This window comes from Rhinatrema bivittatum, chromosome 1 (assembly GCF_901001135.1).
Source record: "Rhinatrema bivittatum chromosome 1, aRhiBiv1.1, whole genome shotgun sequence".
NCBI lineage: Eukaryota > Metazoa > Chordata > Amphibia > Gymnophiona > Rhinatrematidae > Rhinatrema > Rhinatrema bivittatum.
The window spans coordinates 19,370,578-19,396,325 of NC_042615.1; the positions used below are offsets into that span (position 1 = coordinate 19,370,578).

The 25,748-nt window shown below is 42.6% G+C and overlaps 1 protein-coding gene across 4 annotated transcripts in view; it reads left to right on the forward strand.

Moving 5' to 3' along the window:
- The window catches only part of ABHD18 (abhydrolase domain containing 18), a 238,741-nt gene that overhangs the window by 150,722 nt on the left and 62,271 nt on the right, over positions 1-25,748 (forward strand). For all 4 annotated transcript variants that reach the window (XR_003854765.1, XM_029590941.1, XM_029590850.1 and 1 more), the window contains 2 exons: positions 6,222-6,311; positions 24,226-24,327. Coding sequence is in view for 3 of the 4 variants with exons in the window: in XM_029590941.1 (XP_029446801.1) it covers positions 6,222-6,311; positions 24,226-24,327 (192 nt within the window). In the remaining variant the exon portion in view is untranslated. The remainder of the gene's footprint in view (positions 1-6,221; positions 6,312-24,225; positions 24,328-25,748) is intronic.

Here is a 25,748-nt window from a genome sequence, read left to right on the forward strand (position 1 = left end):
GGAGCTTACCCGCCAATTTCTTTATTGAATTACAGTATGAAACATTTTGCTAAAATAATGGCTGACAAGACTAGCTCCCTTTTTAAGGACGTGGTGGGGGTGGAACAGGTGGGTTTTATGAAAGGGAGAGTCCCAGTTATGAATGTACGGAAAATACTTGCCACTATGGATTATGTGTCCCGGGAAAATTTGAGGTCTTTGATCAATTTTGATGCCAAAAAGGCATTTAATAGGATGAACTGGACTTTTTTTGTTTGAATCGCTAAAATCTCGTGGGTTGGAGGGGCCTTTTTTGCATTTTCTACAAATTATATAAAAACCTAAGAGCAAGAATTTTGGTAAATTATCCCCAGAATTTTTTTTATGTAGAGAAACTAAACAAGGCTATCCTCTATCTCATCTATTATTTGTTTTGTCCCTAGATCCCCTGTTGCACAATATCATTCGGAACCCATGTATAAAATGCATACAATTAAAACTGGAACAATTTATCTGCTTTTGCAGAAGGTCTTTTGCTCCATGTATTGAATCCGGAGGGTTCATTGGAAGCACTATTGGAAATTCCAATGCTTTGGTCAACTGGCAGGGTTTAAGTTAAATCTTGTCAAATCTGAAGCCCTGCCAGTGGGGGACTGGCCAATGCAAAGATAGTCAGGGGAGTTTCCTTTAAAGTAATGGATACCAAGATAAAATATTTTTTGCTTCTCTAGCACTAACGTGTCAAACTGTACATAGTTTTTACCATGCTTGTTACCCCCATACCCTCCCCATTTTAGAAACATGTTCGTAATTTTCAATTATATGTTTATCCCTATTTTTACCAATTGTTCTATGTAATTATGTTACAATATATAGTAGCGCAATGTCCCTTGTAAACCGATACGATGTGCAAACGGCTATCGGTATATAGAAGCTTTAAATAAAAAAATAAATATTTGGGGATTCTAATATCCAAAGATTTGAACTTTCTTTGAGTTGAACATATAGAAATTGTTACAGAGAAGGGCAACTAAAATTATAAAGGGGATGGAACAGCTCCTCTATGAGGAAAGACTAAAGAGGTTAGGACTGTTCAGCTTGGAGAAGAGACAGCTGAAGGGGGGGTATGAAGTGTTTAAAATCATTCAACAGTGACTCACGGGAAAACTAGATAGTGAAATATTTAAAGTACTATGGTAGAATATAAATCTGACAGACAGAATACCAAAAGTACTGAAAAGTTGTGAAATAGACGCTTCTGATGAATATTGACCAGTCATAATAGGCTTCGTCTCTCAAGCATATATTGCTAGATGATACACCTTATTTATAATCATCAGTCAAAGTCCCAAATGATGGTTACATTTTTCAAGTATTTTTTCCAATGCATATAAAATGACTTAACTTGTAAATATCGCTGAAGCCGTAAGTAATCAGACCGCCTGACATGGGTCCATGTTTCGAACGTTCGCTGTTCTTTCTCAAGGGCTAATGTTCAGCGTTGTATTTGTAGTCCTTCGGAATTATAAAATTCAACAATGGCGTTTCCGCTTGGATAGAAATCCCATGTGTGTTGGGTACGAGTATAGTGATAGGAGTATAACTACCATCCACCTGGACAAAATAGTTAGACAGATGAAATGCTAAGAGAAATCAGGGAAGCTAAACAATTTGGCAGTGCAATAATAATGGGAGATTTCAATTACCACAAAGTATTCGTACAATTAGTCCAGTGGACAACGAACAATACAAAATACTTCAAACAATCACGTTGTATTGAAAAGATTTTTACTTTCAGTGTGTCAATTTTTGTTTAATTTTTATGTAGGACCATCATAACACCCGCTGTTTGCAAGTATGTAAACTTGTGTTTTCAACCACTGCGGGTCATTTTTAATCATCGGTCCATAACCTCAATGTCCTTTTTATTAACAGCAATCATTTTTTCTTTCTTTATATTATTTTTCTTAGTTTTTTTTCTTAAAAGATGTGAAACAGTACTTCCTTTTTTGATGGCGCTACCGCGCTTTGGAGATCCAAAGATTTTGATACAAGTCCAGGGAAGTACTGTTCCACATCTTTTAAGAAAAAAAAATAATATAAAGAGGGAAAAAATTACTGCCCAGGAGGGGAAGGGTTAGGTCGGCCGTCATAGTTGGTGATTCGATTATTAGGAATGTAGACAGCTGGGTGGCTGGTGGGCATGAGGATCGCCTGGTAACATGCCTACCTGGTGTGAAGGTGGCGGACCTCAAGCGTCACCTAGATAGGATTTTAGACTGTGCTGGGGAGAAGCCAGCTGTCGTGGTACATGTGGGCACCAGTGACATAGGAAAATGTGGGAGGGAGGTTCTGGAAGCCAAATTTAGGCTCTTAGGTAGAAAACTTAAATCCTCTGTTCCTGGCGAAGAGGCACTGAGACGCTACGTCCATTCCAGAATGGTAGCCTGATTTGTGTTCAGATAAGTACTTTTTACTCTTATCCTTATGACAAAAACGGATACTAATATTGATAACGCTGTTTTTAGGTAGAAGTGATGTGACTCTATATTATTCATACCACTGCATGCCCCTGAAGAAGCTATACAGCAAAACATGGGCCGTGTTGGGCTCGTTGAAAATGAATGTTGAAGAGTCTCTCACTGTATTCTCGTCTTGAAAAATTAAGGACATTTTAAAAAACCAAAAAAATGTTTTCATTAAAATGATTTTTTAAGGTGGATGATTAGTAGACCGGTTGGTTACTTTTTAAGTTTCACAATGCCTGGCTTGCTGACACCTTCTAGGCTATATTAAAAATTATTTTCTGGTTTCCACTATTTTTTGGTGAATATATATTGTGTGGTTTACCACTGACTCTTTTTGATTTAGCAGACTTCAATTACCCCAATATTGACTGGGTAAATGTATCATCAGGACACGCTAGAGAGATAAAGTTCCTGGATGGAATAAATGATAGCTTTATGGAGCAATTGGTTCAGGAACCGACAAGAGAGGGAGCAATTTTAGATCTAATTCTCAGTGGAGAACAGGATTTGGTGAGAGAGGTAACGGTGGTGGGGCCGCTTGGCAATAGTGATCATAATATGATCAAGTTTGATTTAATGACTGGAAGGGGGACAGTAAGCAAATCCCCGGCTCTCGTGCTAAACTTTCAAAAGGGAAACTTTGATAAAATGAGAAAAATAGTTAGGAAAAAACTGAAAAGAGCAGCTACAAAAGTAAAAAAGTGTGCAAGAGGCATGGTCATTGTTAAAAAAAAAAAAGAAAACCATCCTAGAAGCACAATCCAGATGTATTCCACACATTAAGAAAGGTGGACAGAAGGCAAAACGATTACCGGCATGGTTAAAAGGGGAGGTGAAAGAAGCTATTTTAGCCAAAAGATCTTCATTCAAAAATTGGAAGAAGGATCCAACAGAAGAAAATAGGATAATACATAAACGTTGGCAAGTTAAATGTAAGACATTGATAAGACAGGCTAAGAGAGAATTTGAAAAGAAGTTGGCCGTAGAGGCAAAAACTCACAGTAAAAACTTTTTTAAATATATCCGAAGCAGAAAGCCTGTGAGGGAGTCAGTTCGACCGTTAGATGATCGAGGGGTTAAAGGGGCACTTAGAGAAGATAAGGCCATCGTGGAAAGATTAAATGATTTCTTTTCTTCGGAGTTTACTGAAGAGGATGTTGGGGAGGTGCCCGTACTGGAGAAGGTTTTTATGGGTAATGATTCAGATGGACTGAACCAAATCACGGTGAACCTAGAAGATGTGGTAGACCTGATTGACAAACTGAAGAGTAGTAAATCACCTGGACCGGATGGTATAAACCCCAGAGTTCTGAAGGAACTAAAAAATTAAAATTTCAGACCTATTAGTAAAAATTTGTAACTTGTCATTAAAATCATCCATTGTGCCTGAAGACTGGAGGATAGCTAATGTAACCCCCATATTTAAAAAGGGCTCCAGGGGCGATCCAGGAAACTACAGACCGGTTAGCCTGACTTCAGTGCCAGGAAAAATAGTGGAAAGTGTTCTAAACATCAAAATCACAGAACATATAGAAAGACATGGTTTAATGGAACAAAGTCAGCATGGCTTTACCCAAGGCAAGTCTTGCCTCACAAAACTGCTTCACTTTTTTGAAGAAGTTAATAAACATGTGGGTAAAGGTGAACCTGTAGATGTAGTGTACTTGGATTTTCAGAAGGCATTTGACAAAGTTCCTCATGAGAGGCTTCTAGGAAAAATAAAAAGTCATGGGATAGGTGGCGATGTCCTTTCGTGGATTACAAACTAGCTAAAAGACAGGAAACAGAGAGTAAGATTAAATGGACAATTTTCTCAGTGGAAGCGTGTGGGCAGTGGAGTGCCTCAGGGATCTGTATTGGGACCCTTACTTTTCAATATATTTATAAATGATCTGGAAAGAAATACGACAAGTGAGGTAATCAGATTTTCAGATGATACAAAATTGTTCAGAGTAGTTAAATCACAAGCAGATTGTGATAAATTGCAGGAAGACCTTGAGGCTGGAAAATTGGGTATCTAAATGGCAGATGAAATTTAATGTGGATAAGTGCAAGGTGATGTATATAGGGAAAAATAACCCATGCTATAATTACACAATGTTAGGTTCCATATTAGGTGCTACTACCCAAGAAAGAGATCTAGGTGTCATAATGGATAACACATTGAAATCATCGGCTCAGTGTACTGCGGCAGTCAAAAAAGCAAATAGAATGTTGGGAATTATTAGAAAGGGAATGGTGAATAAAACAGAAAATGTCATAATGCCTCTGTATCGCTCCATGGTGAGACCGCACCTTGAATACTGTGTACAATTCTGGTCGCCGCATCTCAAAAAAGATATAATTGCGATGGAGAAGGTACAGAGAAGGGCGACCAAAATGATAAAGGAATGGAACAGCTCCCCTATGAGGAAAGACTAAAGAGGTTAGGACTTTTCAGCTTGGAGAAGAGATGGCTGAGGGGGGATATGATAGAGGTGTTTAAAATCATGAGAGGTCTAGAACGGGTAGATGTGAATCGGTTTTTTACTCTTTCGGATAATAGAAAGACTAGGGGGCACTCCATGAAGTTAGCAAGTAACACATTTAAAACTAATTGGAGAAAGTTCTTTTTCACTCAATGCACAATTAAACTCTGGAATTTGTTGCCAGAGGATGTGGTTAGTGCAGTTAGTATAGCTGTGTTTAAAAAAGGATTGGATAAGTTCTTGGAGAAGAAGTCTATTACCTGCTATTAATTAAGTTGACTTAGATAATAACCACCGCTATTTCTAGCAACGGTAACATGGAATAGACTTACTTTTTGGGTACTTGCCAGGTTGTTATGGCCTGGATTGGCCACTGTTGGAAACAGGATGCTGGGCTTGATGGACCCTTGGTCTGACCCAGTATGGCATGTTCTTAACAGTAATCTTGACTATATGCTATGGGTGCTTATATAGATAAACCTCATACTAGCTCATTTAATTGGCAGTTTGCTTGTGCATGTAATACTGTGTGTAACAGGAGATTTGGGGGGGAGGGGGAGGTATATGGTGGGTTTTGGTATGCTGAGTGCACAAAGTGAAGTTGTTGTACATTAGCCCAAGTGTTCTGCTCATGCCTAGCGGTTAGTGAACAAATGGGAAACTGGCTTTTAACCTAGGTGGGATGAAGAGATCCTTGTGGTCCCCAGAGTGAGCTGAAAGTATACAAATAATATGGACGACTCTCTTTAATTGTGCTAAAGACAAAGTTTTGCTAAGTCTTTTTGAATTTTAAGGTTCATTAAGATAATGTTTTCTCAAGTTACTCTAGCACATTTCTCAAGTTTGTGTGTATAAAAAGATAACTACTACTTTGGGGGACCTGTTTTATAACCTTTTGTGTTTTTGTGTGTATATTGGGGAAAAAAATATGGTAATATGTTGGTTTCCCAATTTAAGAACCAGGGACAGGCAAACCTTCACCTCTAGGTTACTATTGTGAAAGGAGCTGATGGTTCTTATTTGAGCCCTAAATAAGCAGTCCCTTTATCAGGGCCAGGATAGGCATTGCAACCAAGACATGAAAAGCCTTTTATGTGCCACTTCTAGAATTCAGTAAGATTGCAAGACAGTTGTAAAATTCATGCACAGGGCTTTGCTAGTGTCAAAGTGATCTAGAGCCTACAGTAATCTTGCCTTCTGGTAATTAATGCTTGTGAATTACAGCTGTTAACTTTGAATTTTACAGATGGCTTCCTTGGCGGTAACAAACTGGCCTAAACCAATTCCACTGGTTCCCTGTCTCTCCTGGTCTACTGCCTCCGGAGTTTTTACCACGGTATTTGTATTAACTTTCCTTTTCAGATGGGGTTGAGAGGAGAATTCTAAGGTTCACTAGGGAATTGGTGGTTTTGATTTGGATGTTTTTTTGCGGGACGGGAAAGGGGGTAGATGTTAAGAGTATATATTTAAAAAAAATATATATTTTTTTTTTTTGCCTTGCTGCTTTGTGTCCTTTCTTCTTGACATTCCGGCCATAGCACCATGGACCTATATTCACAGCATCTTGGGTTTAACCTCCCCAATTGCTTGCCTCCCCTTCCTACAGTTGATCCAGTGCCATAACAGCCCTCTAAAACTTAAAACAAGAAATGGCCAACCGCTGTCACACTTTGAGTGAGACTGGGATCACATATGTCAAACTCGATAATTGCTTGAAGTAATTTTATTCCATTATGGTAGTTTTTCAGTGCTGCTTAGTTACTGTTTGTCCTGCCATTTAGCGGTAAATCAGGAAGCCACATCTCCTTTTTAAACAGATCTGAAGTTCTTCAGCCGATTTAGTAAACTACTAACATCTTTGGGAAGGCTAGAGAGAAGTTGTTATCCCTATCTATTTTTCTCTGTCCCACATGTGTAGGAAAAGAAGAAAGGTGCTGCTCAGCAGCATTAAAAGGCTTTGCTGAAAAGAAAATGCAAATCTTTGCTTAAAACAAAGCCTGTTTTACCTGTGGTATCTGTAGAGATGTGCTGAAATGAGCCATTTTGGTACTCTGAGCTTCAGTTTGAGAACAGAGGCCAAATTACCTAATCCAGCTTATACAAACTGGTAAGCATGAGGGTGATCTGCTTGGTGCAGCAGATACTGGCATGAGCTTGCTGGACAGACTGGGTGGATCATTTGGTTCTTTTCTGCCATCATTTCTGTTTGTTTCTAAGTATTTTTAATTCTCCGCGAGAACTAAACAACAAACTGAATGGCAGGAAAAAAAAAAAAAGATACGGAACCAACAACCAACAGCAGGAGGTGAGGGAAATTGAATGACTGAGATCTATGACCACGCCCCCCCCTGACGTCACTGGGAGCTCCGGCGACGGTTGAAGAGTGCCTCACCATCAGGCGCCGGCGAGTGGGGAGGCCACCCTCCATCCTGGGCCCCCGCGAGAACTAAACAACAAACTGAATGGCAGGAAAAAAAAAAAAAGATACGGAACCAACAACCAACAGCAGGAGGTGAGGGAAATTGAATGACTGAGATCTATGACCATGCCCCCCCCCCGACGTCACTGGGAGCTCTGGCGACGGTTGAAGAGTGCCTCACCATCAGGCCCCGCGCGCCGAAGGGGCACGAAAAAGGGGCCCTCCCCTTTGTGCACCCCTTCGTGCAACCCTTGTGCTTGTAAAAAAATATATATATATCTTTTATATTTTATTTAAATTTTATTCCAATTCTTTACCTTTTTTTTTTCGCTTGTTAATAATTTTAATTAGAAATGTTCTTTGTATTAGACTATGGAAATGTATTTCCTGCTATTCTGTTTAATGTAAACCGGTATGATTTACATCGGATGTAAGAATGTCGGTATATAAAAATTAAAAATAAATAAATAAATAAATAAATATCATTTGGTAGACATGCAACCCTGTGTTCAAAGTGATTCAAAACAAAATTAATTTAATTTGCTCTAGATGTGACAAGTATTCAAACCTAGCCTGAGTTCTGTTCCCAGCCAAATTTAGTTATTTTGAACAATAAAACACATTTCTTGATCTCATCAAGCAAAAACCTTTCTGAACACTAAATTGACTGAGACATGGTATTTCAGTGCCTGGTTAAAATCTTTAAAAGCTTTATTTAATGTCTAGAATTTTATATATCTGACTGAAGTCCAGGATATAAATGTTAGTGGATTTAGGTGACTGCTTGCTGCTTACCATTTATACTACTTTTTTATTCTCTCTTGTGTGTCTGCAAAATGTTAGTAGTGTCCTCTTACTTTTCTTTTACTGTCACTGAGGATAGGCCAATAAGATTAGTTGTTAATATTCTTTTTCTTTTTTTGTTTTATAATTTAATCTTAAACTTTTTCAAGGATAACAGTACCACCTATCAACAACCATCTACAATTTATTATAATACCAAAAAATAATAAAAAAAATCTCCCCCACCCATACCAACCCTATCCCCTCACTCCCCAGTGCCTAGTTTTCTTTCTTTTGAACATTCTATAATAATCTCAGGTTTGTAGATGCATATTTATTTATTTATTTATTTATTTATTTAAGGTTTTTCTATACCGGCATTCATGATAAGATCATATCATGCCGGTTTACATATAACAGGGGGTGCAAAAACTGTTCTTTTAACAAGTGCAACGGAAGCAAAAGTTACAATAAAACAAGGTTGTAGAACTGGGAGAGGAAGGAAATAAGGATAGTAGCGTAAAAATTTACAGAGGTAACTTATTTACATTGTGCAGTGATGTCTCTTTATGGATATTAACATTGTGCAGTGAGGTCTCTCAATGGATATTTGACTCCGGAAAGGCTTGCCTGAATAGCCAAGTCTTAAGTTTTTTTTTTAATGTTGGTAAGCAGGGTTCAAGTCTAAGGTCCGGTGGTAAGGTATTCCAAAGAGAGGGGCCCGCTGTAGAAAAGGCCCGGTCTCTGAGTGCCTTATGGAGTGTAGATTTAGTTGGAGGAATGGTCAGGGAGCCTTTGTAGGCGTCTCTGATAGGTCTGGATGATGAGTGCATTCTGAGGGGGATTTGGAGGTTGAGAGGGGCCTGTGAGTGGATGGATTTGTGGATGATGGTGATGGACTTGTGTAGGATTCTGTAGTGTATTGGCAGCCAGTGAAGATTAGATAGAATTGGCGAGATGTGGTCTCTTCTTCTGGAATTTGTCAGAATTCTGGCTGCCGCGTTCTGTAGCATCTGAAGTGGTTTTATGTATGAGGCTGGGAGACCTAGCAATATTGAATTGCAGTAGTCCATCTTGGAGAAAATTACTGATTGCAAGACTGTTCTGAAGTCATGAAAGTGTAGTAGTGGTTTCATTCTCTTGATTACCTGCAGCTTGTAGAAGCAGTTCCTGGTTGTATTGTTTATAAATGCTTTTAGGTTCAGGTGTTTGTCTATTACTACCCCTAGGTCTCTTGCATGTGTAGCAATGGTGTTAACTGTTGCAGAGTGTGGGGAGTTGCTATTTTCAGGGGAGATGAGGAGGAGTTCTGTTTTGGCCGAGTTTAGAATCAGGTTTAGGTTAGCGAGGAGTTGGTTGATCTCTTGTAGGCAGTTTTCCCAGTATTTGAGGGTTTTAGAGATGGTTTCTTTGATGGGTATCAAGATTTGTACGTCGTCGGCTTATAAGAAATGTTTTAGTTGTAGGTTGGTTAACAGTTGGCATAGAGGAAGAAGGTATATGTTGAAAAGGGTTGGGGATAGTGAGGAGCCTTGAGGAACTCCTTGTGAGGAATTGTAGCGGTGAGATTCTTTATTATTGATTTTAATTTTGTAGCCTCTGTTACAGAGGAAAGACTTGAACCAAGTGTAAGCAGAGCCTGTAATTCCAATGTCTGAAAGGCGGTTGAGGAGGGTGGCATGATTGACCGTATCGAAGGCTGCCGACAAGTCCAGTAGAATTAGTAGGAACGATTGTCCTTTGTCCAAGCCCATGGTGAGATGGTCAGTTAGTGATAAGAGTTTCAGTGCTTAAGGTCTTGCGGAACCCGTATTGTGTGGGGTGAAGTATTTCATGATCTTCGAGGTAGGTAGAGAGTTGCGAATTGACCAGTTTTTCCAGGATCTTTGCTACAAAGGGTAGATTTGAGATTGGGCGGAAGTTGTTTGGGTTCATGGGGTCCAGATCTGGTTTCTTTAGTAGAGGTTTAAGAGAAGCTGTTTTTAGTGCCTCTGGGAAGATTCCCTGTGTTAAGGAGCAGTTTATAATGTCCGCAAGTGGTTTAGAGATGGTTTCGGGTATTAACAGAAGACGTTTTGACGGTATTAGATCGAAGGGATGCGATGAAGGTTTCATTTTCTTTAGCAGGGATTGGATCTCTTAAGGCGGTGGTAGGTTCAAACGTGTCCAGTGAGATTGTCTTGTTGGGGATGTGTAGGGGGTTAGTCAGAGGGGTGGGGTTAGGTGGGAGGAGGGTTAAGAGATTGGAGATTTTATTTTGGAAAAATAGGGCTAGTTCATTTGCTTTAGCTTGTGCTTGTTCACTAGGGAAGGAATGAGAGTTAGGTTGAGTTAGTTCGGATACGTAGGAGAAGAGGGCTCTTGCGTCAAAGATAATGTCGTGGATCTTGAGAGCGTGGAAATCTCTTTTTGCCTTTAGAGTGTTGTTCCTGTAATGGTTGAGGGCAGATTTGTAAGTAGACAGGGTACTGGCACAAGGGGTTTTGCGCCATAGGCTTTCCTTTTTTCTGAGGGTTTGTTTGAGTTTCCGTAGGTCCTTGGTGAACCATGGTTGTCTCTTATGTGAATTCAGGTTGAGTGTTTTTGTTGAAAGAGGACATAATTTATTTGCTATTTCCTCTGTGATATTGCTCCAGGATGATATGGCTGCGTTGGGGTCTGCAAGGTTTAAGTTTGGAAGTTCTTTAGCCAGGTGGAAGTTAAGGTCATCGGAAGAGCAAGATCTTCTGTAAGGGAATGGAGATTGAGGGGATTGAGGTTTGTGGGTTTCTGTCATTAAGAAGGTGGCGGAGATTAATGAGTGATCTGACCATGGGACTGGAGTGCAAATGGGATGGGATGAGTGCTTGATGCCGGAGTTTGTGAAAATGAGGTCCAGAGTGTGGCCTGCCTTGTGGGTGGGCTTATTGATAATCTGTTGGAAGCCCAAGGCTGAGAGTGTGGAGAGGAGGGTTTCACAGTTGGTTGTGAGTGTGGTGTTATTGACATGAAGGTTGAAATCTCCTAGGATCAAGGCGGGGGAGTCCAGGTTTATGTGTTTTGCAATTACTTCTATTATGATGGAGGCATCTGCGTCTAGGAGTCCAGGAGGGGCATAGACTAAGAGGATTTGGAGTTCGTTGGTTTTGAATAGGCCTATTTCCAATTTTGAGTCTGATTTTATTGGGAGTTGGGAGGCTCTCAGTTCTTTTTTGGTTGCTAGCAGTAGGCCTCCTCCCCTTTTCTTTAATCGGGGGAGGGAGAAGAAGTCGTACATCTGTGTGGGTAGTTGATTTATTAGGGTTATATCTGTTGGTTTAAGCCAAGTTTCTGTTATGGCACAGATGTCCGGTTTGTTGTCTAAGAGATAGTCATTGAGTATCAGAGTTTTCTTAGTGATAGATTGTGCGTTGAAGAGAGTTAGGGTGAATAGCGAGAGACCTAGTAGTTGGCTGAAAGGGGTGAGTAAGATCGGAATGAGGGTTTTGGAGGAGCGTGGCTGCGGTTGCATTGTTGCTTTATCTGTGTTGCGGAAGCTGCGGTGAAGAATAGGGATTGAGAATTCTGGTGGCATGGTGGTCTAGTTGTGCTATCAATGACGGGATGGATGCTGGATGTAGATTGGCAGAGGCTGGATGGGTGCTGGATGGATGACTGTTGATGCTGGAGGGTGCTGGATGGAAGTTGCAGGAGGCTGGATGGGTGCTGGATGGATGTTGCAGGAGGCTGGATGGGTGCTGGATGGATGACTGTTGATGCTGGAGGGTGCTGGATGGAAGTTGCAGGAGGCTGGATGGGTGCTGGATGGATGTTGCAGGAGGCTGGATGGGTGCTGGATGGATGTTGCAGGAGGCTGAATGGGTGCTGGATGGATGACTGTTGATGCTGGAGGGTGCTGGATGGATGTTGCCAGGAGGCTGAATGGGTGCTGGATGGATGTTGCAGGAGGCTGAATGGGTGCTGGATGGATGTTGCAGGAGGCTGAATGGGTGCTGGATGGATGTTGCAGGAGGCTGAATGGGTGCTGGATGGATGACTGTTGATGCTGGAGGGTGCTGGATGGATGTTGCAGGAGGCTGAATGGGTGCTGGATGGATGACTGTTGATGCTGGAGGGTGCTGGATGGAAGTTGGAGGAGGCTGAATGGGTGCTGGATGGATGACTGTTGATGCTGGAGGGTGCTGGATGGATGTTGCAGGAGGCTGAATGGGTGCTGGATGGATGACTGTTGATGCTGGAGGGTGCTGGATGGATGTTGCAGGAGGCTGAATGGGTGCTGGATGGATGACTGTTGATGCTGGAGGGTGCTGGGTGGAAGTTGCAGGAGGCTGGATGGGTGCTGGATGGATGTTGCAGGAGGCTGAATGGGTGCTGGATGGATGACTGTTGATGCTGGAGGGTGCTGGATGGATGTTGCAGGAGGCTGAATGGGTGCTGGATGGATGACTGTTGATGCTGGAGGGTGCTGGGTGGAAGTTGCAGGAGGCTGAATGGGTGCTGGATGGATGACTGTTGATGCTGGAGGGTGCTGGGTGGAAGTTGCAGGAGGCTGAATGGGTGCTGGATGGATGTTGCAGGAGGCTGGATGGGTGCGAGGATGTTGGCTGTGATTCTAGTGTGTCTCTGTTGTGGTGAGGTAGGCTGTTGAAGGGGGCCTTATTTCTATTTCCTGGGGCTCACCAAGGGGCGCACTAAGGGGCAGGCCCCTTAGGTCGCGCTCCTTCGTGCGCGCGACGCCGCCGGTGAGTTCCGGGTATTTAAAGGGCTGTTGCCGCCCTCTGATTGGCCCGTTGTTCCTTTTAGGGGCGCGGTTCCCTTCTCGCGAGGCTCTCAGGGCCTCGTGCGGTTTGGATTTTTTTTATAAGTATTGTTTTGGCTCTGTTTGTCCCCCCCTGCGCGGCTCACCTTTGCTGGAGGTAGGTGAGCAGGCTCTCGCCCCGAATGGGCCGCGCCGACCGCGCGAGACTCGGCAGGGAGAGGAAGAGGGTAGCTGCAGGGAGCTGGAGTGCGCCGGGAAAGAACGCCGCCGGTGAGTTCCGGGGATTTAAAGGGCTGTTGCCGCCCTCTGATTGGCCCGTTGTTCCTTTTAGCATATGAAATATTGTGAATAAAAAACTTGTAAGAAAAGGTATATATGTTTTCAAATATGCACTAAGTAATATTCTGAAATCAGCAATACAAGGCAAATTCCTCAAAATAGCAACTTAATAGTTTGTTCTCTCTCTCTATATATATATATATATATTTGGTCTTATTCCTAACTAGTCTCCTTTTTTTTCTCCTAATATATTTTTCTTTTATTTTTACACTTCTGGAATAAAATATATACATCTTTAAAGCTGTATGCTCTGTATTGAACAGCCTCCTTTACACTGCCCACACTTCAGCTCTTGCTGTGAGAGTTCTGACCAGGATCAGCTCATCAGTGACCCAATTTACTGAGATTTTTGAAGGTGGGAAGAGAGCGTTTAAAAAAAACAAACAAAAAAAAAACTTTAAAAGAGTAATATCATCATCTTTGGCATGAAGTGGAATGGAGCAGTAGCTTAGTGGTTCAACCAGTCAGCTGTGAACCAGAGAAGCCAGGATCCAAATCCTGCTTCTCCCATTGACAAGTTCTTTGACCTTGGGCAAGTCACTTCATCCTCTATTGTCTTAGGTGCAAACTTAGGGCCAGATTTACTAAGATTTTCCCCATAGACACAGAATGGCAGAAAAAACTTAGTAAATGACCTCCTTAGCTTGAAAGACCTTTGGGCAGGAAAATTTTATAACTCACTTTCAGCGTAGATTTTTGGAAAGATTAGTAATTAAACTTAAAATCCAAATCCATAATTATAATGAAAGAGAAATTCGATTGATTTTGTTAACTATCTACCAAATTATGTGAAAGACTTGTATTTTTATTTTGTTTTTGCTGGCATTGAGTAAGTCACATTTGTTAGTGACTGTGCATTAATGAATAAGAAAGTTGGTGTGTTGTATAATACACAGCAAATGTCTGGTCTTGGAGATGACTGGATTCTTTGCAAGTTGTGATACTTTTCATTACATCAGCATATGAGTTCATCAGAAATGATGAGCTATGAATTTATTTCAGATGTTTAGATGCAAGCCACCTTTCAGGCATTATATAGACTACAAGATTGGTATATATTGTCATGGTTGTATAATTCTTTTGTTGGTCTGATAAAATGTGCTGGAGTCTGTAGTTTGTTCCATATTTTCTGCATTCCAGAAAAGCATTAAAAAAAAATCAAAACTTTGTATCACCTTACAGCCTGCAAGATTGTTTTCCTTTCACCCCCTCCTCTTCTCCTACTCATTCCTCAGTAAAAAAGAAAAACAAGTTCAACTGTTTGGTCCTATTATTTCTCAGAGGACAAGCAGGATGGTAGTCCTCACACATGGGTGACATCAGATGGATCCCTGATGAGGAAAACTTTTATGTCAAAGTTTCTAGAACTTTGTCTAGGCACAATGAGCACCCACATGGGGTCCCTCTCCAGTCTCTTCTTTTCCGTGGAGCCGTAAGCCTCACGGTGGGAATGAGTTCATTTTTGGCTCTTTTTGGCCTTGTGGAAAAATTTTCCTTCTCGCATTTTTTGCATTTTTTTTCCATGTTATTCAATCATGAGGTCCCTGTCTGTGCCTTCCCGTAGTGCTCCTAGTCATGATTTTTGGCAGTTCTGGTAAGTTTCCTTTTGCAGTACATTCCCTGTAGCGGTCCGCCATTGTTTTCGGTTTGTGCCCCTTTTGTTTCGTCCGACATGGCCCCATCCAGTTTTCAGTGGTACACCCAGTGCCTGAGGACCATATCCATCACTGATCCACAAGAGATATGTGTTCTCTGCCAGGGGCATCGCATTATGTCCAGATTTGCCGCTTATCCGTCTAGAAGACCCTGAAGGGACTTAGACTCGACAAGATGGAACAGCTCTTTGGGTTGAAGACGTTCAAGCCATCATCGGCGGCATTGGCAGGAAGGACAAAGGAGCTGCACTTATGGACACAGATCCATTGACATCAGCGGGACAGTCAGTGTCCTCGGAGGATAGGGGGGCCAGAAATCGACCATTGATCTCCTCCAGGCAAGGAAGTCTGGTTCCTCGTAATAGGCCTCGGCACCGGGGAAGGACTGAGCTGAGCATCAAGGGAAGCAGAAAAAAAAGTTTTGGCATAGTCCCTGTTGATGCATGGTGCCGGGTACGGAGATGCACTGACTCATGCAGTGATGCCCTCGAAGCGAACCCATGGTGAGGAGTGCCAGTCCTCTATCGGTGCCCGGTGTCCACGACGGTCTCCACTGATCCTGGAGTGCGGAAAAATTCGAGGTCTGAACAACCTATGATGTTTCTGAGATGGCATCAAGTCTCTGCAGTGGGAATCAGCACCTGCAGAATGGCATGGCAGTGGGCCTCGATCTCTGACTGGAGGTACAGGAGTGACTTGCCGACATGCCGTGTACTGGGGAGAATCTCTACAGAGATAGGGTGAGGGATGTCGTGGCCCAACTTCGGAACTACCATGAAACCCTCCAACAACTCTGTGCCAGCACTCCGGACCCGTTCTCCTAGGAGGCCAGCGAGTCGGGCCAAGGAAGTCTTTCTTTCGCCAAAGGAAGTACTATCCTCTGCCCCCTCAATCCCATCAACACAGAGATGGGGGCAGCAGAGAAGCCCCCAAGCCTCAGCCGGCTCCTTGGTCAACTCCAGGGATGTAGTTTTAACTGGGTCAAAGGGAGCGTAGGCTAGTTGCCTGTACCCAGAATGTTGGATCCTCCAGTCGGGGACAGGATACGGTTCTTTGCAAACCAGTGGCCCAGAATAACCTAGGACCAGTGGATTCTTTCCATCATCCATCAAGGGTATCAATTGCACCTATTGGGTGTCCCGCCAAATTGCCCTCCGTGCCCATCTTGGGGCCAGTAACGCACCAGGAGGTACTACTAGCAGAGCTCTCCTCCCTCTTAACTGCCAGTGCAGTCAAGCCCATACCACTAGGGGAAAGAGGGAGGGGATTCTACTTCAGGTACTTCCTGATTCCAAAGAGAACAAGACTCCTCCATCCCATCTTAGACCTAAGGACCTTGAACAATTAAAAAAAAAAAAAAAGTTCAAAATGGTTTCCCTGGGCACCTTAATCCGCCTTTTGTAAAAAGGGGACTGGCTATGCTTCCTCGCTCTAAAGGATGCATATGCTCATGTGGAGATCTATCCCGGTCACAGGAAGTATCTCCAGATATGTGGTGAGAAAACAGCACTTCCAGTACTGGGGGGGTGCCGTTCAGTTTAGCATCAGCCCCAAGAGTCTTCACAAAATGACTGGCCATGGTGGCAGCGCACCTCGTATGCTGGGAGTACGTGTTTTCCCTTATCTGGATGATTGACTGATAAAGAGCACATCTCAGGCAGGAGCAGGGACCATTTGTGTATTGGAGTCACTAGGGTTCATTCTCAATTACCCGAAGTTGCATCTCAAGCTGTCCCTTTAATTAGACTTCATTGGATCCATGCTAGACATGGATCAATCCAAGGCCTTCTTGCCTTGTCAGAGGGCAGTCACCTTGACAACCATCGAGGCAGAAATTCAGCAGAGCAGCAGGTGTCAGCCTGGCACATGTTGATGCTGTTGGGTCATATGGTCGCAACCATCCACGTCACTCCCTTGGCACATTTACACATGTGCAGAGGCCAATGGACCACGAGGTCGCAGTGGCGTCAGGCCACTCAGCCTCCAGGATTGCATCCGAGTCACCCTGTCTCTCCGGGACTCATTGTCCTGGTGGCTGGTACTCTTAAAACTGTATCAGTCACAAATCTCACCCCAATACCCCTGTACTCCAGTCACCCTGATATATATATCCACAATTCAAACAATGGTTCAACTGGTCAATCTTAATGTCTTACACTGCCAAAGTCAACATAAAGTTTCATATGTGGGCCCCTTACTCTCAGGGTCTGTAATCACTTCAGACTCTAATCTGGTATAGGGTCACCTTTACTTTATTATTGTAACAACAACTTTTCTCATTTTTTTATGTCCACTTTTTTTGTATCCATTTTTTTAAAAGACCATTCTTTCATTGCATGCTACTGGATTATTAGTGCCGCCTCTAGATCAAAAAATTTTTAACACCAACTTTGGTTCAGATTAATATATATGCCAAAAAAGCCAAGAACTTGAATACTCATCCATTGATGTTTCCCGACACGATCGTGTTTCGGACAGCGTCCTGCCTCAGGGGATTCGCTGTAATCTCAGCACTCTTCCACAAACATCATCCATGGTCCCACACTTCGAATTCTGGCTTCTACCACTTTATTCAGCCCGCGCGGTTTCTCCTTGACCGCGCCGTTTGGCATATATATCAATCTGAACCAAAGTTGGTGTTAAAGATTTTTTGATCTAGAGGCTGCACTAATAATCCAGTAGCATGCAGTGAAAGAATGGTCTTTTAAAAAAATGGACATAAAAAAGTGGACATAAAAAAATGAGAAAAGTTGTTGTTACAATAATAAAGTAAAGGTGACCCTATACCAGATTAGAGTCTGAAGTGATTACAGACCCTGAGAGTAAGGGGCCCACATATGAAACTTTATGTTGACTTTGGCAGTGTAAGACATTAAGATTGACCAGTTGAACCATTGTTTGAATTGTGGTCTCTTAAAACTGTAACAGGGAATCTCTTTTCAAAGTCCCTACCCAAATTGTCCTAACCATGGATATGCTCACCTTGGGGTGGGGAGCTCGTGTAGATAGGTTCAGCACCTAGGGTCTCTGGTCCGCTCAGGAACATTCTTCTCAGATCAACTTCCTGGAGCTTCAGGCGATCAGGTATGCACTATGGGCTTTCAGAAATCAGCTGTCCAACAAAGTTGTCTTGATCCAGTTAGCCATGTGGTACATCAGCAAGCAGGGAAGCACAGGATTGAACCTCCTGTTTCAGGAAGCTGTCCAGATTTGATCATGGGTCCTTTTCCACGGGACAAAGAACATGGTAGCGGACAGGCTCAGTCGAGCCTTCAGACCCCATGAGTGGTCCCTGGACCAGGTGGAAGCTAATCAGATTTTCCGCCTCGGGGGGAGCCTGGATGTAGATCAGTCCACGTCCCCTTGCAACAGGAAGGTGCTCAGTTCTGCTCCCTGTACAGGTCAGATGACAAACCAGCCTCAGATGCCCTGACCCGTCAAAGGGGAAAGGTCTTCTGTACGCGTATCCTCAGATTCCCTTAGTGGCGAAGATTTTCTTGAAACTTTGCAAGGATCGGAGGACTATGATCCTCATAGTCCTTCATTGGCCATGACAGATCTGGTTTCCACTCCTTTGGGAGTTGTCCATCTGGGAACGTCCCCCAGATCTCATCACAGAAGATAGAGGCAGGTTGCTGTATCCCAACCTCCAGGCCCTGTCACTCAGCCTGGATGCTGAGAGGTTAATCCTGCAACCACTCGATCTCTCATAGGGATATATCTCTGGTCCTGGTGGCTTCTAGAAAGCCTTCCACTAGAAAGTCCTAATGACTGAAGTTTGCCGTTACCAAACAGACTATCCAGTTGGCTAGCAGATTGCATCTCCTTCTGTTTATGCCCAGGCAGTACTGCATTTTGGGGGCTGCCCATGGCTCATTCTGTCAGAGCCATGGGCAGTGTTGGTGGCCCACTTGCGCACAGTTCTTGTAGAGATCTACAAAGCTGCGACATGGAGTTCTCTCCACATATTCTCATTGCACTATTGTCTGGATAGGGATGGCCAACTCGACAGTAGGTTTGGACAGTCTGTCCTTTGGAACCAGTCTGAGGTGTAGAAGCCAACTCTCCCTGCCTAGGGCCTGTTTAGGTTCAGGCTGTCTTCCCACCTCTGTTACCAACAGCACCGTTGTTCCCATTGGCACTTGATTGGGTGTCTGTTGTCCCCTTTTGTATGGGGGAGCAGCTGTAGCTAGGGATTCACCCATGTGTGAGGACTACCATCCTGCTTATCCTCTGAGAACGCAGAGTTGCTTACCTATAACAGGTGTTCTCAGAGGACAGCAGAATGGTAGCCCTCACAAAACCCGCCCACCACCCTGTGGCATTGGTGTTTTAATTATTTTTTGTTTTAATTATAATTCTATGCTAGAATGCTGTGGAGAGGAATCACACATGATATAGGGCATGATGGGCATGCTCAGTATGCCTAGCCAAAGTTCTAGAAACTTTGACTTAAGTTTTCCGCATTGGGGCTCCATCTAAAGGCCCTGATTCGCACCCTTGCCCCCAGCGCCGGCCACGAGGCGCAGAGGCGCAGAGCCGCGAACCGAGGCGCCACCCACAGCCCTCCTCCGGGCCGTGAAGCGGCCAATCCGTACCCGCACAAGCCGCCAATAGCAGCAGGGCCAGGAGCCCTTTAAATCGACCACAGCGCCTAGGCGTCGCACGCCGTGCGTCGCACGCCTAAGGAGCACGACAAAGGGGCCAGCCCCTTTGTCTCGCCCCTTCGTTGCAGCCCCGAGGAGCCCCGTTCTCCACCCAGGGAAGCCCAACAAACAAACAAAGGCCTCTTGCAGACGACACCACCCACCTGCGAACAACTACAGCTACGTGAAACTCCACCAATCTACAACCACATCTTGAAGCCTAGGCTCAATGAGGACCTTTTACATTCTGTTCAAATAGCCCTGAGACCAACGCAATCATCCAGCGCTCTTCCTTCCACTCCAGCAATCATCCAGCGCTCTTCCTTCCACTCCAGCAATCATCCAGCGCTCTTCCTTCCACTCCAGCAAGCATCCAGTGCTCTTCCTTCCACTCCAGCAAGCATCCAGCGCTCACCCCTCCAAGCCTCAATGCATACTGGTCTCCCTATTCCAATTCTCCAACAAAGGTCATTTCTCATTAGAAACCCATCAGTGTTTTCACGGCCAACTACCTATAAATCACTCATCCCTATCATGATTTCCCCCCTTACACAGACACTAGGCCTGGCTCTTTTCTCTCTGATTTTATTCAACGCTCAATCCCTTACCAAAAAAACACTAATACTTAATGACCTTCTACTGGACACCAAACCCGACTTCTGTGCAATTACTGAAACATGGCTTAAACAGACGGACACCGCACTAATAAACCAACTTCCTACGGAATCCCATGACTTCTTCTCTATTCCCAGACAGAAAAGAAAGGGTGGGGGTATTCTCCTTGCAGCCAAAAAAGAGCTGAGACTTACTCAATTCCCAATTCATTCTCCCACAAAAATTGAAGCCGGATTTTTCAAATCTGACCAGCTACAAATCATTCTAGTCTACGCCCCTCCGGGACTGCTGGAATCAGATGCCTCCCCCATTCTAGAAATAATAGCTACTAACCTAAATCTTGCGGTTCCAGCCATCATTTTGGGAGACTTCAACTTACATGTTGATGACCCCTCTCCATCTACAAACTGTGAAACTTTCCTAAATGCAATGACCGCCATGGGATTCAAGCAGATAATCAACAACCCTACTCACAGAGCAGGACACACTTTGGATCTCATTTTTGTAAACTCAGGCATCGCGTACTCAGCACCCCCCATATGCAAAATAGTCCCCTGGTCAGACCATGCTTTAATTTCTACCACTTTTTCGCTGGCACAATCTAACATCAAACAAGATCTTCAACCTCAATTTACTTACAGAAACCTATGTTCATCAGATGAACTTCACGAACACCTTGTCCTAGAACTCCCCCACATAGACATCTCCACTCCCAACACGGCTCTCCACTCATGGTCCAACATCACAGAATCGGCAGCTAATAAACTCTGCCCACTGGCAACAAAAAAACCTAAACATAATGCCGCCAGAAGACAACCCTGGTTTAATGACCAACTACAAAAACTCAAGCTTTCACTGAGACAAAAAGAAAATAAATGGCGTAAAGCACCATCACCGACCTCCCTCTCAGCTTACAAACTTGCTCTTCACATCTACAAGAGCGCCACACTAAAAACAAAAAGGGACTACTACGCTCACAAGATACATCACCTCATCTTCGATTCAAAAGCCCTCTTTACTTACGTCTCGAACTTAACTCAACCCAATTCTCCGGACATCCCACTCAACCAAGCGCACGAAAAAGCTGAGGAGCTGGCCATCTTCTTCAGTAACAAAATTTCCAACCTGCAATCTCAACTAAAAACGAATACCCTAGCCCCACCCAGCACATTCCGCCATCACTGCAATGACATGGCTATACAAGCCTTCGAACCCATTGCAATATCAGAGACCAAGTTAGTATTGAAGAGAATGAAACCATCATCCCACCCATTTGACCAGATCCCTCCCAAACTACTGCTGCTAATTCCAGATACCATCTCCAAAACCCTAACTGACATTATCAATTGTTCCTTAGCCCAAGGAATTTATCCAGACGACCTGAAAGTTGCTTCTATCAAACCCCTATTAAAAAAACCGAACCTTAATCCTAAAGATCCATCCAACTTCCGCCCAATATCCAACCTTCCTTTTATAGCCAAGGTTACAGAAAAATTAGTCAACACCAGATTATCAGAATACCTCGAAGACAACAACATATTATTCCCCACTCAATACGGCTTCCGAAAATCTTTAAGTTCAGAATCACTTCTCATATCTCTGACAGATTACCTCATCATGGGCCTCGATAAAGGTCACGCCTACTTGCTGATACTCCTCGACCTATCGGCGGCCTTTGACACCGTGAATCACTCCCTTCTCCTAAATCAACTAGCGAACATCGGAATTACAGGCTCTGCTCTTGCCTGGTTCAAATCATTCTTGGGAAACAGAGGATATAAAGTCAAAATACATAACAAAGAATCACAGTTTTACCCTTCTTCGCTAGGTGTTCCACAGGGCTCCTCTCTCTCCCCCACGCTCTTTAACATTTACCTCCTACCCCTATGTCAACTATTAACTAATCTTAACCTCAAATACTTTCTATACGCAGATGACATCCAGATTGTCATCCCTATCAAAGAATCCCTTACAAAAACTATCAAAATCTGGGAAAACTGTCTTCAAAATATTGACAACCTCCTCTCCAGCCTAAATCTAATCTTAAATTCCTCTAAAACCGAAGTCCTCATAATTTCCCCTGAAAACAGTAACCTCACCTCAAATCCTCCAACCGGCTTTCAAACTTCACATGTAAGAGACCTAGGAGCCATTATCGACAATCGGCTAAATCTAAAATCTTTTATTAATCAAACCACGAAGGACTGCTTTTATAAATTACACGTCTTAAAAAGAATCAAACCACTTTTCCATTTCTACGATTACAGAACAGTTTTGCAATCAATAATCTTCTCTAAGTTAGATTATTGCAATTCTATTCTATTAGGTCTCCCGTCTTCTCATACTAAACCTCTTCAGATGGTTCAGAACACGGCGGCCAGAATTTTGACAAACACAAGAAGAAGAGACCACATATCTCCGATTCTCAAAGACTTACATTGGCTGCCAGTGCACTATAGAATCTTATATAAATCCATTACTACCATCTACAAAGCATTCCATCAACTCTCTCCGCTTAACCTCCAAATCCCATTTAAAAAACATACCTCCATCAGACCTATCAGAGAGTCCTACAGAGACTCATTACAGGCGCCTCCTGCAAAAACCTTTAACCATAGGACTCTCAGAGACAGGGCTTTCTCTACAGCAGGACCTACCTTGTGGAATTCTATACCACCAGAACTGAGACAGGAACCTTGCCTCCCCACTTTCAGAAAAAGACTTAAAACCTGGCTATTCTTGAAAGCCTTTCCAGACACCAACTGAACCCACTCTCAACTTAAGCAACTAAGAACTCCCGTCAGAGTAATCAACAACCTTTGACAACTCAATAATGTTCTCTCTTTTTTAATGAGGCAGGTTTATTTACCTTGGTTCTATTTACCTTGGTCATTCTTTTGTTATCTCAGTGTTAATCTCTCTTTTGCCTTCTCTTCATTCCAAGTTGCATTTTATCCCTGTTTTATTGTAACTGCTACCTTATTCTTCTATCACATGTTAATGTTTTTAAGTTATTAAGTATTTATTCTGTTGTCACACCTTGTTATTTGTAAACCGGCATGATGCGACTCCCATCGCGAATGCCGGTATATAAGAAATTTAAATAAATAAATAAAATAATGTTACTCATGTGTGAAAACTAACAACCTGCTGACCTTGGAGAATACCTGTTACAGGTAGGCAAGTCTGACTATCATGGTTGGACAGACCATCTCCATGTTTGTTTTTCTGAATTGGTTGTCATGTAGTTAAGCAGTGATGCTATCGTACAGGGTTACTTGTTTGGGAAATTGACATTTAGGGGATCAGTGTTTGTTTATTTAAAAGATGTATATTCCATTTATATGGACCAGCTGTTCTAAACAGATTACAAAATACATAAACATCTGTTTAACATACACCATAAGATACAGAAATATTCAAACTCCAGCCCACACTCCATACCAAAAGTATGCAAAATAGGAAGATAAACTAGAGACAGCTTCTAAAAATAACAATGATTTCAAATTCTTCTGAAACAAAACATAATCGGACATTATCTGCAGTTCAATTGGCAAACCATTCCAGGGGATGGTTCCTATTACCGAAAAGGCCCTGCTTCTGGTCTCTTGGAGACATACCTCTTACCAAGGGAATTACCAAAAGTTGCTTTGTCTCAGAATGAAGACTCCATCCAAGTACATATGTTAGAGCATCCGATAAATAATTTGGTCCATCCCCATTAATAGCCCAAAACACCATGTGGATCAATTTGTGTTATTCAGAATTAATAGTTTTCCATACACAAATATCCTGATAGTTTGCCATTAAAAATAACTAATTTTGCTTTTTAAAAATTCATTTTTAGTAATTTAATATAACATGGGTGTGAGAAATGGTTATTTTAATCTGCAAGAATTCATTCACACATGAAAACAGAGAACATGCTGGATCAGTAAATTTCAATGGCACAACTGTAAAAATGTCAAGTGCTTGACTTGATCATGCATGTTTTTGTTATTGTTGTATTCTTGATTTAGTTGTCAATATACTGAGTAATGATGTTGTTGTTTCAGGGTGTTTTAAGCAAGGCAGTTAACTGGCGAGAACTGGAGAAGCAGTATACTACCCAAACAGTATATGAAGAAGAAATTATCCAAATGCTTGAATATTGTGGAGTAAGTGTAAACATTTTTCACATGGTGATTTGATCCCATAGTGTAGTTCTAGTGGCCATATTGGTCCTGGAGAAAAACTGAATTTTTAGTGGGCAATTAAGGACAAACTGATGTAGTACATGAGATATAACATAAGATTTAAGTACCACTAGAGGAGATGACATAAGATTTAAGTACCACTAGAGGAGATGACATAAGATTTAAGTACCACTAGAGGAGATGAAGGGGGAAGGGGTATGGTAGACATTCCATCACCTCAAAAGCTAAATAATGCACAAGTAACAAATGCTTATTAGCAGAAAGGAAGTTCTAGAACAAGGTCATGATAGGTTCCATGTGGGTAGACTCAGGAATAACATCCAAAAACTATTTCTTTTTAGAAGTAGTAGTAGAGGCATGGAATGGCCTTCAAGGAAGGGGAGGTGGTTGAAGTAATGAAATTCAAGAAAGCCTGAGATAAGCATGGAAAATCCCTAACTGCACAGAAGTGAAGGAAAAGCCAGAGATCAACTGTACTGTATGGGGTGCCCCAGGAAATAAATTGTGCACAGTATATAGGCCTTACAGTCTTTATCTGCCATAATATTCTGTATTATATGAGCTTTTGCAGCTCCATAGGTCCTTCAGATTTTGTAGTCTTTATGCAGTTTCAGGTGTCATACATATACAGATAAGGATATTAAATAGGCAGTAACAGGAATTTAACTCATCTCAGCTGCTTTGTAAAGGAAGAGATCAAGGACTTATGTCAGAATCCTGCAGCACACGTGCTGGAATTTCTCATATAAAATGACCTAGAGCCAAAAAAATGCACTTATTTTTATAGTCATCTTGCAAGCCTTTTTATTTGTTACATCAGAGGTTCCTAAACCTGTCCTGGGGGATCCCCAGCCAGTCAGGTTTTCAGGTTATCCACAATGGGTATGCATGAGATAAAATTTGCATGCTGTAGAGACATTAAATACAAATTTACCTTATGCATATTCATTGTGGATATGCTGAAAATCCAACTGACTGAGGCTCCTCCAGGATAGGTTTGGGAACCACTGTTTTACATTTATCTACTGTATCTTGGCTGACACGTCAGAATTAAAGCACATTCCAATGCCATCCAACTTTTGTTACAGCTGCATTGCCTTTGACAAGTGTCTGATATGCTCACTTCATATTTAAGAATTTTGACTTAGTCATGTGATGCTGTCTGACAAGTTGGTGCTTCTGTTTCTCTTTCAAGTTAGTTTGGACCTCAGGAGTAGAATGCTACTTGCAGTAGTACAGATGAACAGCTCTAAGCTGTGTGAAGAGGATCCGAGACTCCAGTCTTTTCCTAGGACAAGCAGGATGGTAGTCCTCACAGATGGGTAACATAATCAGATGGACCCTGGCATGGAAAACTTTTTTGTCAAAGTTTATAGAAACTT